This window comes from Hypomesus nipponensis, chromosome 16 (genome assembly GCF_054491055.1).
Source record: "Hypomesus nipponensis isolate SF chromosome 16, ASM5449105v1, whole genome shotgun sequence".
Classification (NCBI taxonomy): domain Eukaryota; kingdom Metazoa; phylum Chordata; class Actinopteri; order Osmeriformes; family Osmeridae; genus Hypomesus; species Hypomesus nipponensis.
In genome coordinates, this window is record NC_140376.1 from 11293369 (window position 1) to 11307876 (window position 14508).

At 39.7% G+C, this 14508-nt stretch overlaps 1 protein-coding gene across 1 annotated transcript in view; it reads right to left on the bottom strand.

Annotated features, from left to right (window-relative positions):
* Positions 1–14508, bottom strand: part of LOC146254875 (cilia- and flagella-associated protein 70-like) — a 37209-nt gene that overhangs the window by 13777 nt on the left and 8924 nt on the right. The window contains exons 7-8 of the mRNA XM_084675467.1: positions 9583–9779; positions 9234–9386 (exon numbers count right to left, since the gene is read on the bottom strand). Of these exons, the coding sequence (XP_084531593.1) occupies positions 9234–9386; positions 9583–9779 (350 nt within the window). The remainder of the gene's footprint in view (positions 1–9233; positions 9387–9582; positions 9780–14508) is intronic.

Here is a 14508-nt window from a genome sequence, read left to right on the forward strand (position 1 = left end):
GACACATTTCATTGTAAATTTCCCTAGAAATTAGCCAAGCATGCATGTTTCAAAGATTCACCAAAAATCGACCTTTCATCTTAGAGTCAACTTTTTCTCAGATTTGTGTACTAAACATTCTCAAGAGTCTTCATATGAACTTGTTTGACTGGCTTACATGTAAAGCATTGCGAACCATTGAAAAATGTATATTCTTGACAAATTGTAACTGTATAGAAAAATCAATGCTGCAGAATTTCCAATGGGATACCAAATCTGAAATGCAATAACATCAAGATCCACAAGGGCCTTTATTTCAAGCCAAGAAGTGAAGTGCTTTAATCTTCACAAGAAGTGAAGTGCTTTGTGCTTTAAGGCGTGGCCTGTAGCGACACCTATTGGTAATGGTGGGCCATTTGTGGTGTGGTAGTTACTCTTGGCCTATACTATCAATGTTTCAGGATGTTTTTAACTTTTTACCATTGCATACAAAATCGGAAAAATATACCAACAATATCCACATGGGCTTTTGTTAAAGTGTTGTTGTTACTGTTGGCCTTTACTATCAATGTTTCAGGATTTGGAGAACTTTTTACCATGGCAAACAAAATCTGAAATGCAATACCATCAAGATCCACAAGGCCTTTGCAAAAGACCAAGGAATGAGTGGGGGCTCTGGTAAGCCCACACTCTCCTGAAATGTTGCGTGTGCGTCTTGCCAAGCCCGCGCGTGTGTCAAGGGAAGACCTATGGGTAATAGTGGGCCATTTGTGGTGTGGTAGTTACTCTTGGTCTATACTATCAATGTTTCAGGATTTTTATAACTTTTTACCATTGTATACAAAATCGGAAAAGCAATACCAACAAGATCCACATGGGCTTTTTGTTAAACTGTTTCTTTGCCTATACTATCTATGTTTCAGGATTTTGAGACCTTTTTACCATTGCATACAAAATCGGAAATGCAATACCATCAAGATCCACATGGGCCTTTTTTCAAGCCAATACGTGAAGGGAGGGGGCTTGGTGAACCTATCCATTCCAGAAAGCCTTGTATCTTTGTGCTTTTGGGCGTGGCCTATAGCGCCACCTATGGGTAATGGTGGGCCATTTGAGGTGTGGTATTTACTCTTGGTCTATACTATCAATGTTTCAGGATTTGAGACCTTTTTACCATTGCATACAAAATCGGAAATGCAATACCATCAAGAGCCACATGGGCCTTTGCTAAAGACCAAGGAATGAGTGGGGGCTTGGTCAGCCCACACTCTCCTGAAATGTTGCGTGTGCGTCTTGGCCGCGCGTGTGTCAAGGGAAGGCTGAGTGTGTGTGAGATTTTGGAGCACGCGCGGGGAGGAGCAGGGGAGACATTCATTGGAAATTTGCCTAGAAATTAGCCAAGCAAGCATGTTTCAAATATTCACCAAAAATCGACCTTTCATCTTACAGTCAACTTTTTCACAGATTTGTGTTATGAACATTCTCAAGAGTCTTCATATGAACTTGTGATTGAATCAGAGTATCAGTTTTTGACTGGCTGATGTGCAAAGCATTATTTTAGCGTTAGCGATAAGTTCAATTTGATTTATATCAATCATTTTTAGAGATATGAATTTGCCTTTGCACATGGTAATATGTTGTAGTGTCTTCCTCCGATCTACCAAGTTTAGTGTTGATATCTCAAAGATTTGCTGAGACATGACTTCACATCCTGTTTGGCGGCTTTTCTGATGAATTTGATTGGCTGTACCGGACAGACGGTTATGAGGATCAAAATTCCTTTGATAACTTTTGTGAGGCTTGGTTTGAAGATCATCTCTGGTGATTTTGAAGAATATATGACAAAAATTGTAGGAGGAGTAGGCTTTCAAAGGTTTTTGATAAAACCGGAAATGGCGGGAAATCTATATAACCGGAAATTAACGCCATGGTGTGCGTTGAACTCGGCTTGATCCAGGGAATCCAATGGTACCTCATTTTTGAAAATGAGTCATACGGTTCAAAAGTTGCGTGTGTAAACACAAGTCCAACTTTGACCCATTGGTGGCGCTAGAGTGGTCTAATGGGAGACATGAAACTTGGTGTAGGTATAGAAGAAACTGTCCTTAATGAGTGTGCCAAATTTCACAAAAAGTTGTCGATGGGGTCTAGGGGCTGCCATTGACTCCCATGGTACAAGAATTACAAATAATAAAACCACCAATAACAATAGGTTTCCTCCTTACGGAGGAATCCTAATAATAAAACCACCAATAACAATAGGTTTCCTCCTTATGGAGGAATCCTAAATATAACTGCAAGCAGTAATGGCGGATTCCTCCAAACACTGCAAACCATTGAACAATGTTTATTCTTGAGAAATGTTAACTGTATAGAAGAATGTATGCTGCAGAATTACCATTGCATACAAAATCGGAAATGCAATACCATCAAGATCCACATGGGCTTTTGTTAAAGTGTTTCTCGGCCTACACTATCAATGTTTCAGGATTTGAGACCTTTTTACCATTGCATACAAAATCGGAAATGCAATACCATCAAGAGCCACATGGGCCTTTGCTAAAGACCAAGGAATGAGTGGGGGCTTGGTCAGCCCACACTCTCCTGAAATGTTGCGTGTGCGTCTTGGCCGCGCGTGTGTCAAGGGAAGGCTGAGTGTGTGTGAGATTTTGGAGCACGCGCGGGGAGGAGCAAGGGAGACATTCATTGGAAATTTGCCTAGAAATTAGCCAAGCAAGCATGTTTCAAATATTCACCAAAAATCGACCTTTCATCTTACAGTCAACTTTTTCACAGATTTGTGTTATGAACATTCTCAAGAGTTTTCATATGAACTTGTGATTGAATCAGAGTATCAGTTTTTGAATGGCTGATGTGTAAAGCATAATTTTAGCGTTAGCGATAAGTTCAATTTGCTTTATATCAATCATTTTTTGAGATATGAATTTGCCTTTGCACATGGTAACATGTTGTAGTGTCTTCCTCCGATCTACCAAGTTTAGTGTTGATATCTCAAAGATTTGCTGAGACATGACTTCACATCCTGTTTTGCGGCTTTTCTGATGAATTTGATTGGCTGTACCGGACAGACGGTTATGAGGATCAAATTTCCTTTGATAACTTTTGTGAGGCTTGGTCTGAAGATCATCTCTGGTGATTTTGAAGAAGATATGACAAAAATTGTAGGAGGAGTAGGCTTTCAAAGGTTTTTGATAAAACCGGAAATGGCGGGAAATCTATATAACCGGAAATTAACGCCATGGTGTGCGTTGAACTCGGCTTGATCCAGGGAATCCAATGGTACCTCATTTTTGAAAATGAGTCATACGGTTCAAAAGTTGCGTGTGTAAACACAAGTCCAACTTTGACCCATTGGTGGCGCTAGAGTGGTCTAATGGGAGACATGAAACTTGGTGTAGGTATAGAAGAAACTGTCCTTAATGAGTGTGCCAAATTTCACAAAAAGTTGTCGATGGGGTCTAGGGGCTGCCATTGACTCCCATGGTACAAGAATTACAAAATATAACTGCAAGCAGTAATGGCGGATTCCTCCAAACACTGCGAACCATTGAAAAATGTTTATTTTTGACAAATTGTAACTGTATAGAAAAATGTATGCTGCAGAATTACCAATGGCATACCAAATCTGAAATGCAATACCATCAAGATCCACAAGGGCCTTTATTTCAAGCCAGTAAGTGAAGGAAGGGGGCTTGGTGAGCTTATCCATTCCAGAAAGCCTTGTATCTTTATGCATTAAGGCGTGGCCTGTAGCGCCACCTATGGGTAATGGTGGACCATTTGTGGTGTGGTAGTTACTCTTGGCCTATACTATTAATGTTTCAGGATTTTAAAAACTTTTTACCATTGCATATAAAATCGGAAATGCAATACCAACAGGATCCACATGGGCTTTGGGTAAAGTGTGGTAGTTACTCTTGGCCTGTACTGTCAATGTGTCAGGATTTGGAGACCTTTTTACTATTGCATACAAAGTAGGAAATGCAATGACACCAAGGTCCTCAAGGGCCTATGCTGATATTCAAGGAATGGAGTGGGGGCTTGGTCAGCCCACACAGTCCTGATATGTTGCGTGTGTGTCTTGCCAAGCCCGCGCGTGTCAAGGGAAGAATGAGTGTCTGAGAATTTGGAGCATGCGCGGGGAGGAGCAGGGGACACATTTCATTGTAAATTTCCCTAGAAATTAGCCAAGCATGCATGTTTCAAAGATTCACCAAAAATCGACCTTTCATCTTAGAGTCAACTTTTTCTCAGATTTGTGTACTAAACATTCTCAAGAGTCTTCATATGAACTTGTTTGACTGGCTTACGTGTAAAGCATTGCGAACCATTGAAAAATGTATATTCTTGACAAATTGTAACTGTATAGAAAAATCAATGCTGCAGAATTTCCAATGGGATACCAAATCTGAAATGCAATAACATCAACATCCACAAGGGCCTTTATTTCAAGCCAAGAAGTGAAGCGCTTTAATCTTCACAAGAAGTGAAGTGCTTTGTGCTTTAGGGCGTGGCCTGTAGCGACACCTATTGGTAATGGTGGGCCATTTGTGGTGTGGTAGTTACTCTTGGCCTATACTATCAATGTTTCAGGATGTTTTTAACTTTTTACCATTGCATACAAAATCGGAAATGCAATACCAACAAGATCCACATGGGCTTTTGTTAAAGTGTTGTTGTTACTCTTGGCCTTTACTATCAATGTTTCAGGATTTGGATAACTTTTTACCATGGCAAACAAAATCTGAAATGCAATACCATCAAGATCCACATGGCCTTTGCAAAAGACCAAGGAACACTCTCCTGAAATGTTGCGTGTGCGTCTTGCCAAGCCCGCGCGTGTGTCAAGGGAAGACCTATGGGTAATAGTGGGCCATTTGTGGTGTGGTAGTTACTCTTGGTCTATACTATCAATGTTTCAGGATTTTTATAACTTTTTACCATTGTATACAAAATCGGAAAAGCAATACCAACAAGATCCACATGGGCTTTTTGTTAAACTGTTTCTTTGCCTATACTATCTATGTTTCAGGATTTTGAGACCTTTTTACCATTGCATACAAAATCGGAAATGCAATACCATCAAGATCCACATGGGCCTTTTTTCAAGCCAATACGTGAAGGGAGGGGGCTTGGTGAACCTATCCATTCCAGAAAGCCTTGTATCTTTGTGCTTTTGGGCGTGGCCTATAGCGCCACCTATGGGTAATGGTGGGCCATTTGAGGTGTGGTATTTACTCTTGGTCTATACTATCAATGTTTCAGGATTTGAGACCTTTTTACCATTGCATACAAAATCGGAAATGCAATACCATCAAGAGCCACATGGGCCTTTGCTAAAGACCAAGGAATGAGTGGGGGCTTGGTCAGCCCACACTCTCCTGAAATGTTGCGTGTGCGTCTTGGCCGCGCGTGTGTCAAGGGAAGGCTGAGTGTGTGTGAGATTTTGGAGCACGCGCGGGGAGGAGCAGGGGAGACATTCATTGGAAATTTGCCTAGAAATTAGCCAAGCAAGCATGTTTCAAATATTCACCAAAAATCGACCTTTCATCTTACAGTCAACTTTTTCACAGATTTGTGTTATGAACATTCTCAAGAGTCTTCATATGAACTTGTGATTGAATCAGAGTATCAGTTTTTGACTGGCTGATGTGCAAAGCATTATTTTAGCGTTAGCGATAAGTTCAATTTGATTTATATCAATCATTTTTAGAGATATGAATTTGCCTTTGCACATGGTAATATGTTGTAGTGTCTTCCTCCGATCTACCAAGTTTAGTGTTGATATCTCAAAGATTTGCTGAGACATGACTTCACATCCTGTTTGGCGGCTTTTCTGATGAATTTGATTGGCTGTACCGGACAGACGGTTATGAGGATCAAAATTCCTTTGATAACTTTTGTGAGGCTTGGTTTGAAGATCATCTCTGGTGATTTTGAAGAATATATGACAAAAATTGTAGGAGGAGTAGGCTTTCAAAGGTTTTTGATAAAACCGGAAATGGCGGGAAATCTATATAACCGGAAATTAACGCCATGGTGTGCGTTGAACTCGGCTTGATCCAGGGAATCCAATGGTACCTCATTTTTGAAAATGAGTCATACGGTTCAAAAGTTGCGTGTGTAAACACAAGTCCAACTTTGACCCATTGGTGGCGCTAGAGTGGTCTAATGGGAGACATGAAACTTGGTGTAGGTATAGAAGAAACTGTCCTTAATGAGTGTGCCAAATTTCACAAAAAGTTGTCGATGGGGTCTAGGGGCTGCCATTGACTCCCATGGTACAAGAATTACAAATAATAAAACCACCAATAACAATAGGTTTCCTCCTTACGGAGGAATCCTAATAAACTAACAATAACAATAGGTTTCCTCCTGACGGAGGAATCCTAATAATAAAACTAACATTAACAATAGGTTTCCTCCTGACGGAGGAATCCTAATAAAATTAACAATAACAATAGGTTTCCTCCTGACGGAGGAATCCTAATAATACTAACAATAACAATAGGTTTCCTCCTGACGGAGGAATCCTAATAATAAGAAAAGGTAGAAACACTTAAGTGGCTTCGCCGCTTCGCGGCTTGGCCACCAAATATAGCTGCAAGCAGCAATGTGGTGGCCAAGCAGTCAAATGACCCCTAAAACACTTTCGAAATCCTCAGAACAGGGTTCAGAGAGCATGCAGCAAGTTTGGTGTGAATCCATCAAAGATTTGCTGAGATACGACCCAACTTCCTGTTGGCTGGCTTAAGGCACATTTTGACTGCCTGTACCGGGCAAACGGTTCTGAAAATCAAAAAATCATGTGAAACCTTTTGTGAGGCTTGGTCTGAAGATACTCTCTGCCAAATTTGGTGAAGATTGGACAACATGTGTAGGAGGAGTAAAGAAAAAACGTTTTTCAATGAATTCAAAATGGCGGCCGGATCAATTCGGCTATTATCACAAGTTATCATGTATCACATACGGGATGTCCCTACATATCATGAGACAAAGAAATCACTTAATAATAGCAAACAAATCAACAGTTATTGGCCAAAACACATTTTTGCTTCCTGCGGCCACGCCAAGTGATCACATGACACCAAATTAATTGGACAGCCTCAGAAGAGGATTCCGAGTCATCATATTAAGTTTGGTGTTGATTTCTCAAAGATTAGCTGAGATATGACCCAACTTCTTGTTTGGTTGCTTTGTTGCCGATTTTGATTGGCTGTACCGGACAAACGGTTTTGAAAATCAAATATCCGTTGATAACTTCTGTGAGCAAATGGTTGCTGAGTTACGCTCTCACGTGTCTTTTGCGGCTTCGCCGCCGCCTTTGATCGGCTCAACCGAACAAACGGTTTTGAAAATGGAAAACCCATCTGACACCTTTGTGAAGCTTGGTCTGACGATCATCTGTGCCAAATTTAGTAAATATTGGGCAAAATTTGGGGCGTGTAAAAGGTTTTTACACTTTTCTATGAAATCCAAAATGGCGGACGCGTCAATTCGGTTGTTATGAAATATTATTGATGGTCAAGCTTGGTATCTCACAAGACATCAACAGACAAAGAAATTACTTTATTAAGGTAAACACTTCAACAGTTATTAGCCAAAACACGTTTATGCTTCCGGCCACGCCCCCTTTTAGTCACATGACACAATTTTTGGAGGACATCCTTAAAATTAAGTTCTGAGTAGGCATACCAACTTTGGTGTCACTGCTTCAAAGAACTGCTGAGATATGACTTCATTTCCTGTTTGATGGCTTTCCTGATGAATTTGATTGGCTGTACCGGACAAACGGTTTTGAAAATCAAATATCCTTCGATAACTTTTGTGAGGCTTGGTCTGAAGATCATGTCTGGTAATTTAGAAGAAGATTTGACAAAATTTGTAGGAGGAGTAGGCTTTTAAAGGGTTTTGATAAAACCGGAAATAGCGGTAAATGTATATAACCGCAAATTGACGCCATGGTGTGCATTGCACTCGGCTTGATCCAGGGAATCCAATGGTACCTCATTTTTGAAAATGGGACATACGGTTCAAAAGTTGCGTGTGTAAACACAACTCCAACTTTGACCCGTTGGTGGCGCAAGAGTGCCAAAGTATGGGACATGAAACTTTGTGAATTGGACCAGGGGACTGTCCCTAATGAGTGTGCCAAATTTCACAACTTTCGACCAAGCGCTTCTAGGGCCTGCCATAGACACCCTGTCTTAAGAATAATAATAATAATACTACCAATTAAAATAGGTGCCTCGCAGCTTTGCTGCTTGGCCCCTTATAATACTAACAATTACAATAGGTGCCTCGCAGCTTCGCTGCTTGTCCCCTAATAATACTACCAATTACAATAGGTGCCTCGCAGCTTCGCTGCTTGGCCCCTAATAATAAGTACAAACCCTCAGGTGGCTTCGCGGCTTGGCCACCAATTAGACAAATGCGATATTAGACGTCCCATAGCCTACAATTGACCCTTTAAATATAGCAAAGATGGGTGTTCATAACCAGGTGCAACAGGTGCCCTGAGGAGTTGAAGAAGCAGATGCTGTGTCTTCCTCTTGTTGGGCAACCAACAAGTTGTTACAATTTACTTTAAGCTTTCTCCTGAGTGCTGCATCTTCATGAGCTACATTTGGCCTCCTTTTTGAAATATGTAAACACCAGGAGACTATGGGCAGCTGGGGCAGCCACAAGCACACCCTCACAATTTCCCCAGAAATGGTATACTCTCTAGTTAAGATTGAGATAGATGCCTATGTCTGATGCCTAAACATTTGGAATAAAAAATTACCATATAGCCATACGTTTTAAATAGGCTATGGTGGGTATCAAATAATTGTTCATCATTGTTTAATGCATTAGGCTAAATGTTGTAGCCCATGTATTTAAGTTGATTTTCAAAAAATGTAGCCTACATATTGAACTGAGGGAGAATGAGAAAATGAGAATGTCTGTGGTAAATCATCGTTTTCCAGTTGGGTCAGGGTTACAGGAACGTCTGGTTAAGCAACAACACGCACTAAGCCTGACAGTTAGCCTGCCCGGACCAGGCTAGTTTCGAAGCATAAGTTGCCATAGTAACTGACTTCGAACTACGTTGAGCTGGCTTTATGGAACCGAATGAACTGGAAATGAGTCTGACGAACTGACATAAGCCTTGCTTATTCAGACTGGCTTAGTCAGACTAAACTCACTTTATAAAACAGGCCTCTGGTCTGTTGGTTGTTTGTGATTGGTACCTGGAAGCTGTCGTTGAGCGCCTCCTGCAGGCTGAGCTGGGCACTGCCATACTCTGCCCTCTGCAACTGCAGCCTGGCCATGGCCAGGTGATAGGAGCTACTCAGGCCTCCCTCTGGACACAGCAGTTCCTGGGCCAGAGCCCGCTGAGCCATCTGCACACACAGTATGTGCAGACACACGCACACACACAGTATACACATACACACATACAGTATGCACATACAAATATACTTCAATTAATGGATCTGACGTTATGTTGTATGTTCTGGCGATGGTTATATTGTCACATACATTCTGCCATGTTGCATTTGAAAGGGACAAATTAGACCGGTAGCGCAGACTGCTGACCTGTAGAGTGTTGTTCTGCAACAGGAACTGGACTGTCTCCATGTAGATGGTGGAGTTGAGTCTGGTGGGCATGGCTACCAGTCTGGCTGTGGCCAGATCAGGGTCCACCCCTCCATTAAAGTCCTCCCCAGACCTGTTTCCCTGGCTGCTCTGAGAGCCAGTCACCCCACTCCCACTGCCTCCATCTCTCTCTCCATCTGCGCCAGGGGAACAGCCCCAGTCACACACGGTGCATTAACATTTGACATTGTATTCATTCAAAACATGCTTTTATCCAGAGTTGCATCAAATAATAATGCAATAATGCAAACAAATAATGCATATAGAATATACAGCAGAAGTCTTTGGATCATTTTTTACGTGACCTGCATAGGCTCTGTACTGGTGGCTCATTCCCTTTCCCATGGCCGCTGTTTTAGTAAGACGTGAATGATATTTGCTCAAGTCAACATACTGACTGGTTTTGTTATTTTCACTTTACATTTACACTTACAGTTTAGTGCAGTGTAATTGTTTGCCGTCATAATTAAATGCTAGTGTGATAATAAATGACCAAATCAAAAACAAACTGTCATAATACATTATTTGAATGCAGGAATTTCTTTTGAAATAGTATCTGCTGGTGCACATGTCATGCACTAACCTACATGAGCATATGATAAGTGTTTGCAGTGCCCCCTCCCCACCCCCCCCTTGAAATGAACGAATGACACAAAAAAAGATTTGTTCATTTTACTGAACGAGATTCAAAGAACCGAATCAGTAAAATGATCCGACCTTCCCATCACTTGTCAGATCCCTTACAAAAAACACGTATATTAAAGTATACTATAAGTATACTAAAATATGGATAGTACACCTTTAGTTCACTTTGGATATACTTTTAAGAAGTATGCTTACAAAACAGTTCACTTTTGATATCATTTTAAGTATGCTTTGAAAATAGTTCACTTTTGTAAATAGTATACTTAGAAAATAGTTTTGATGTACTTTTAAGAACTATGCTTAGAAACAGAAAATGGTATAAAAAAATTCTGGAGTAGGATGTATGTTTTCTATTATTATACAGCAATAATCCACACCATTAGAGGTTACATTTTTTTGATCCATCTCTTTCTAATTATTCATGTGTATGAAACTCTTTTATGCATTACACATTGAATCTTTTTCGGTACTGAAGCTGTAACCTTAAATACTGCCAAAACATTCTGAAGCCCTATACTCTTATACTAATAATTGGGGTGTACTTGCCTTCGGCGAGCACAAACCATTGTTATCTCACATATATATGTATTGTGAGAATGCTGTTAAACATTCTCACTATTGTTTTTCTGTTTCTCTTTATTTTTCCAACTTCTTAGTTCTTCCGCCGTTTTTGGCCTTTAACAAGTCCTGCATACTTTCACCGATTCCTACAATTTTTGTATCAAAACGTTCGGCTCCTTCAGGAGATGGTGGCTATGACTTCTGGTATTTCTCACTTTTATACTTTTTAAAGAATTAAGGTTTTTGTGCAAATTATTCTCCCATTAAAAGTAATGGTAAATCCTTAAAATCATTAAAAAGCTTCCTCCTCTTTCAAACGTAACTATTTCAGCATACTTTCAGCTAGAGACACCATTCAACTTTTAAAATGTTCACAAGACATTCAGCTATTCCAAAATGATTCAGCTTTTTCAAATATTCAGCCAATTTTTAATCGTGACAGTTTTAAATACATGAAAAATTGCTGATATTCAACTAAATTGTCACACAAATTCCTCTGACGTTCATATAGTTTAACTTACAGAAACAAGTTATACCTTAAAATGTAGGAAAACTTGTCCTTTTTCAGCCAATGTAACTACTAAAGAGCTCACATTTACAGATTTTCAGCTTTGAGCCTTGAAGCGAGAGCAGCCTTTCAAATTCTCTCACTAACTTCAATGGAGAGGTGGGTAAAATTCGTCAGAAAATTTTGAAAGTAGACGTGTTTTTAAACTGCCGGTAGAGTCGTATTTCTGACCGCACAGACATATAAAGGACATGTCTGGTTTCGGGAGAGTCTTGGGTCTCGGACAATATCCTCATTTTTTGGATTGGATGTATACTTTTGCGTCTAGGTTAACTTGTTTGAGGTGTGGATTCCAGCTAAATTTGTGATTCTCTCTGCCTATGGAGCTAGAAAGCTGACAAAAGCATCTGAATTTGAATATGAAAGATCTGAAATATTTTTGTGTCGAATTTCATAAAACTGAAATATTTTGCTTTTGAATATATCATATCTGAATTATTTGTATGCCAAATTTAATAAAACTGAATTATTTTGATCCAAAAATACAAATTCAGATTGCAGGAATTCAGATTCTTGAAATTCAGATTGCGGAAATTTTTATCAGATTTTGTCTGAACTAGGCCAAAGGTAAAACAGCTTGCTTTCACAGGAAAAAGTAGACGATTTCAGAACGACCAAACTTTACCTCAGAACAAACTGAGTTGCTAGTTGGAGGAAGACCCAGATCACACATAAGTATCTGGGATAGCACACATATGTCCCGATGTGTAGAAGATACGTCGGCAAGATGTAGTATGGAGATCGTTGGCATTTGATCGAAACTGACCTCCAGACGATGTGTGGACTATGAATCAAATCACACCCGGCCGCACTACAGACAGGATATATATCCTGGTAGCCATAGATAACTCCTTATATCGATGCTGTTAAATACTATGTCCGATCTCTCAGACAGCAAATATTTCACTATCCATAACCGATTTGTAATGTCACTTAGCAAATTCACATAGCCTATAGGCTGAACCATGACTTTGATAGGAGATGAAAAATATGCTTGACCATCCAAAATTGGCTATTAATATAGTAGCTAGCTAGCGTGACTTGATTCAACCTGGATTTTCTGTGTGGGTATTATAATTAAGAGACACAATTGAAGTTCATGATTTAATATCAGGCTGGATGTTGATGCCATCAAGCTCTTAAAATAACTCCAACACAGAAAAGAGAACAATGGAACATAAATATAGGCTTTGCCAGTTGTTCCAGGTCTTCCATCGGTCTCCGCTGCCCTCCGACTCTGTCTCGACTCACTTGGTAACAGATTTTGGCAGAGGAGAAGACCAGTTTTTACAAGTTTCATCAGCACTTGCTCAATACTTTTCCTCCAACGAGCAACTCTTAGCTTTTGTTCTGAGGTAAAATTCGGTCAGAGAATGTCTAGATTCGGTTGTTCTGAAATCGTCTACTTTTCCCTGTGAAAGCAAGCTGTTTCACCTTTGGCCTAGTTCTGACAAAATCTGAATTTCAGCAATCTGAATTTCAGCAATCTGAATTTCAGCAATCTGAATTTCCGCAATCTGAATTTCAAGAATCTGAATTCCTGCAATCTGAATTTTAAAAAATTGTATTTTTGGATACAAATAATTCAGTTTTATTAAATTCTGCATACAAATAATTCAGATATTATATATTCAACAGCAAAATATTTCAGTTTTATGAAATTTGACAAACCAATATTTCAGATCTTTCATATTCAAATTCAGGTACTTTTGTCAGCTTTCTAGCTCCATATCTGCCCAGCTTGTTAGCGATCACAGCTGCGCCATCACCATGGCAACCAAACAGACACGCACCATGAAAACAGAATTGGGTGACGTTTTGGAAACTGCCAAAAGACTTGTATTTCTGACCGCACAGACACATAAAGGATATCAATGGTTTCGGCAGAGTCTTGGGTCTCGGAAATATCCTTATTTTTTGGATTGGACGTACAGTTTAGCGTCTAGGTTAACTTGTTTGAGGTGTGGATTCTAGCTACATTTCTCATAATTAAGCTAGCGTGATGGCTCTCCATAACTAGGCTAATAACGGTTCGACTTTTTTTCCACAATCGACCAAATTGGCCAAACAAGGTATGTATATTGACGTTCTTCTGTTTTCTGCCTTCATCTTGCTCCAGGTCCTTTCAAAAATACATTTCACAGCAGTATCTTCCAACTGCCAGTACTTTTGCATTTTTTCCCTCTTTTCTCTACTTTTCTGCCTTAATCTTGCTGCAGGTCCTTTCTAACATACATTTCAGGCCTTTTGAAACATTTCAGGCCTTTTGAAACTCCAGCAAATATTTCTTTGCTAAATGTTCAAATTTTTATGCATTATTTCTCTTCTTTCTGATTTGTTTCACTTTGTTTAGCATTTTTCTTCTCTTTTCTGTAGTTTTATGCCTTCGTCCAGCTCCAGCCCCTGTTTAAAATACCTTTTGGTCGCTTTGAAGCTTCAGCTTATAACTTTCTGAAAATGTTCAAAATGTTCAGCTTTTTTTGCATGGTCAGCTATCCCCATTCAGGTTTTGAGCATTCTCACTGCTGTTTCGCAGGAACAGCCTTTTCTAGTTCCAACTTCTTAGTTCTTCCGCCGTTTTTTGGCCTTTAACTAGTCCTGCATACTTTCACGGATTCCTACAATTTTGGAATCATAACGTTCAGCTCCTTCAGGAGATGATGGTTATGACTTCTGGTATTTCTCACTTTTATACTTTTTAAAGAATTAAGGTTTTTGTGCAAATTATTCTCCCATTAAAAGTAATGGTAAATCCTTTCAAATCATTAAAAAGCTTCCTCCTCTTTCAAACTGAACTGCTTCAGCATACTTTCAGCTAGAGACACCATTCAACCTTTAAAATGTTCAACCTTTAAAAGGATGTACTCTTATAAAAACCTTTGTAAAATCTGAATATATTGTGGTATTATGTTTGACTTTTGATTTGAATTGGGTAAGGCTTCAACCTGTGGTCCTATGCTGTCTTCCAGCTAATACCTACCACTTCTAGGCCTCTTCAGACCTCTGTTTTCAACACAAATTCTAGGCGGAAATAGAAACTTTCACTTTCCTTGTGTTCAAGCTTCTATTAGTCAACACCAGTAGGACTGACA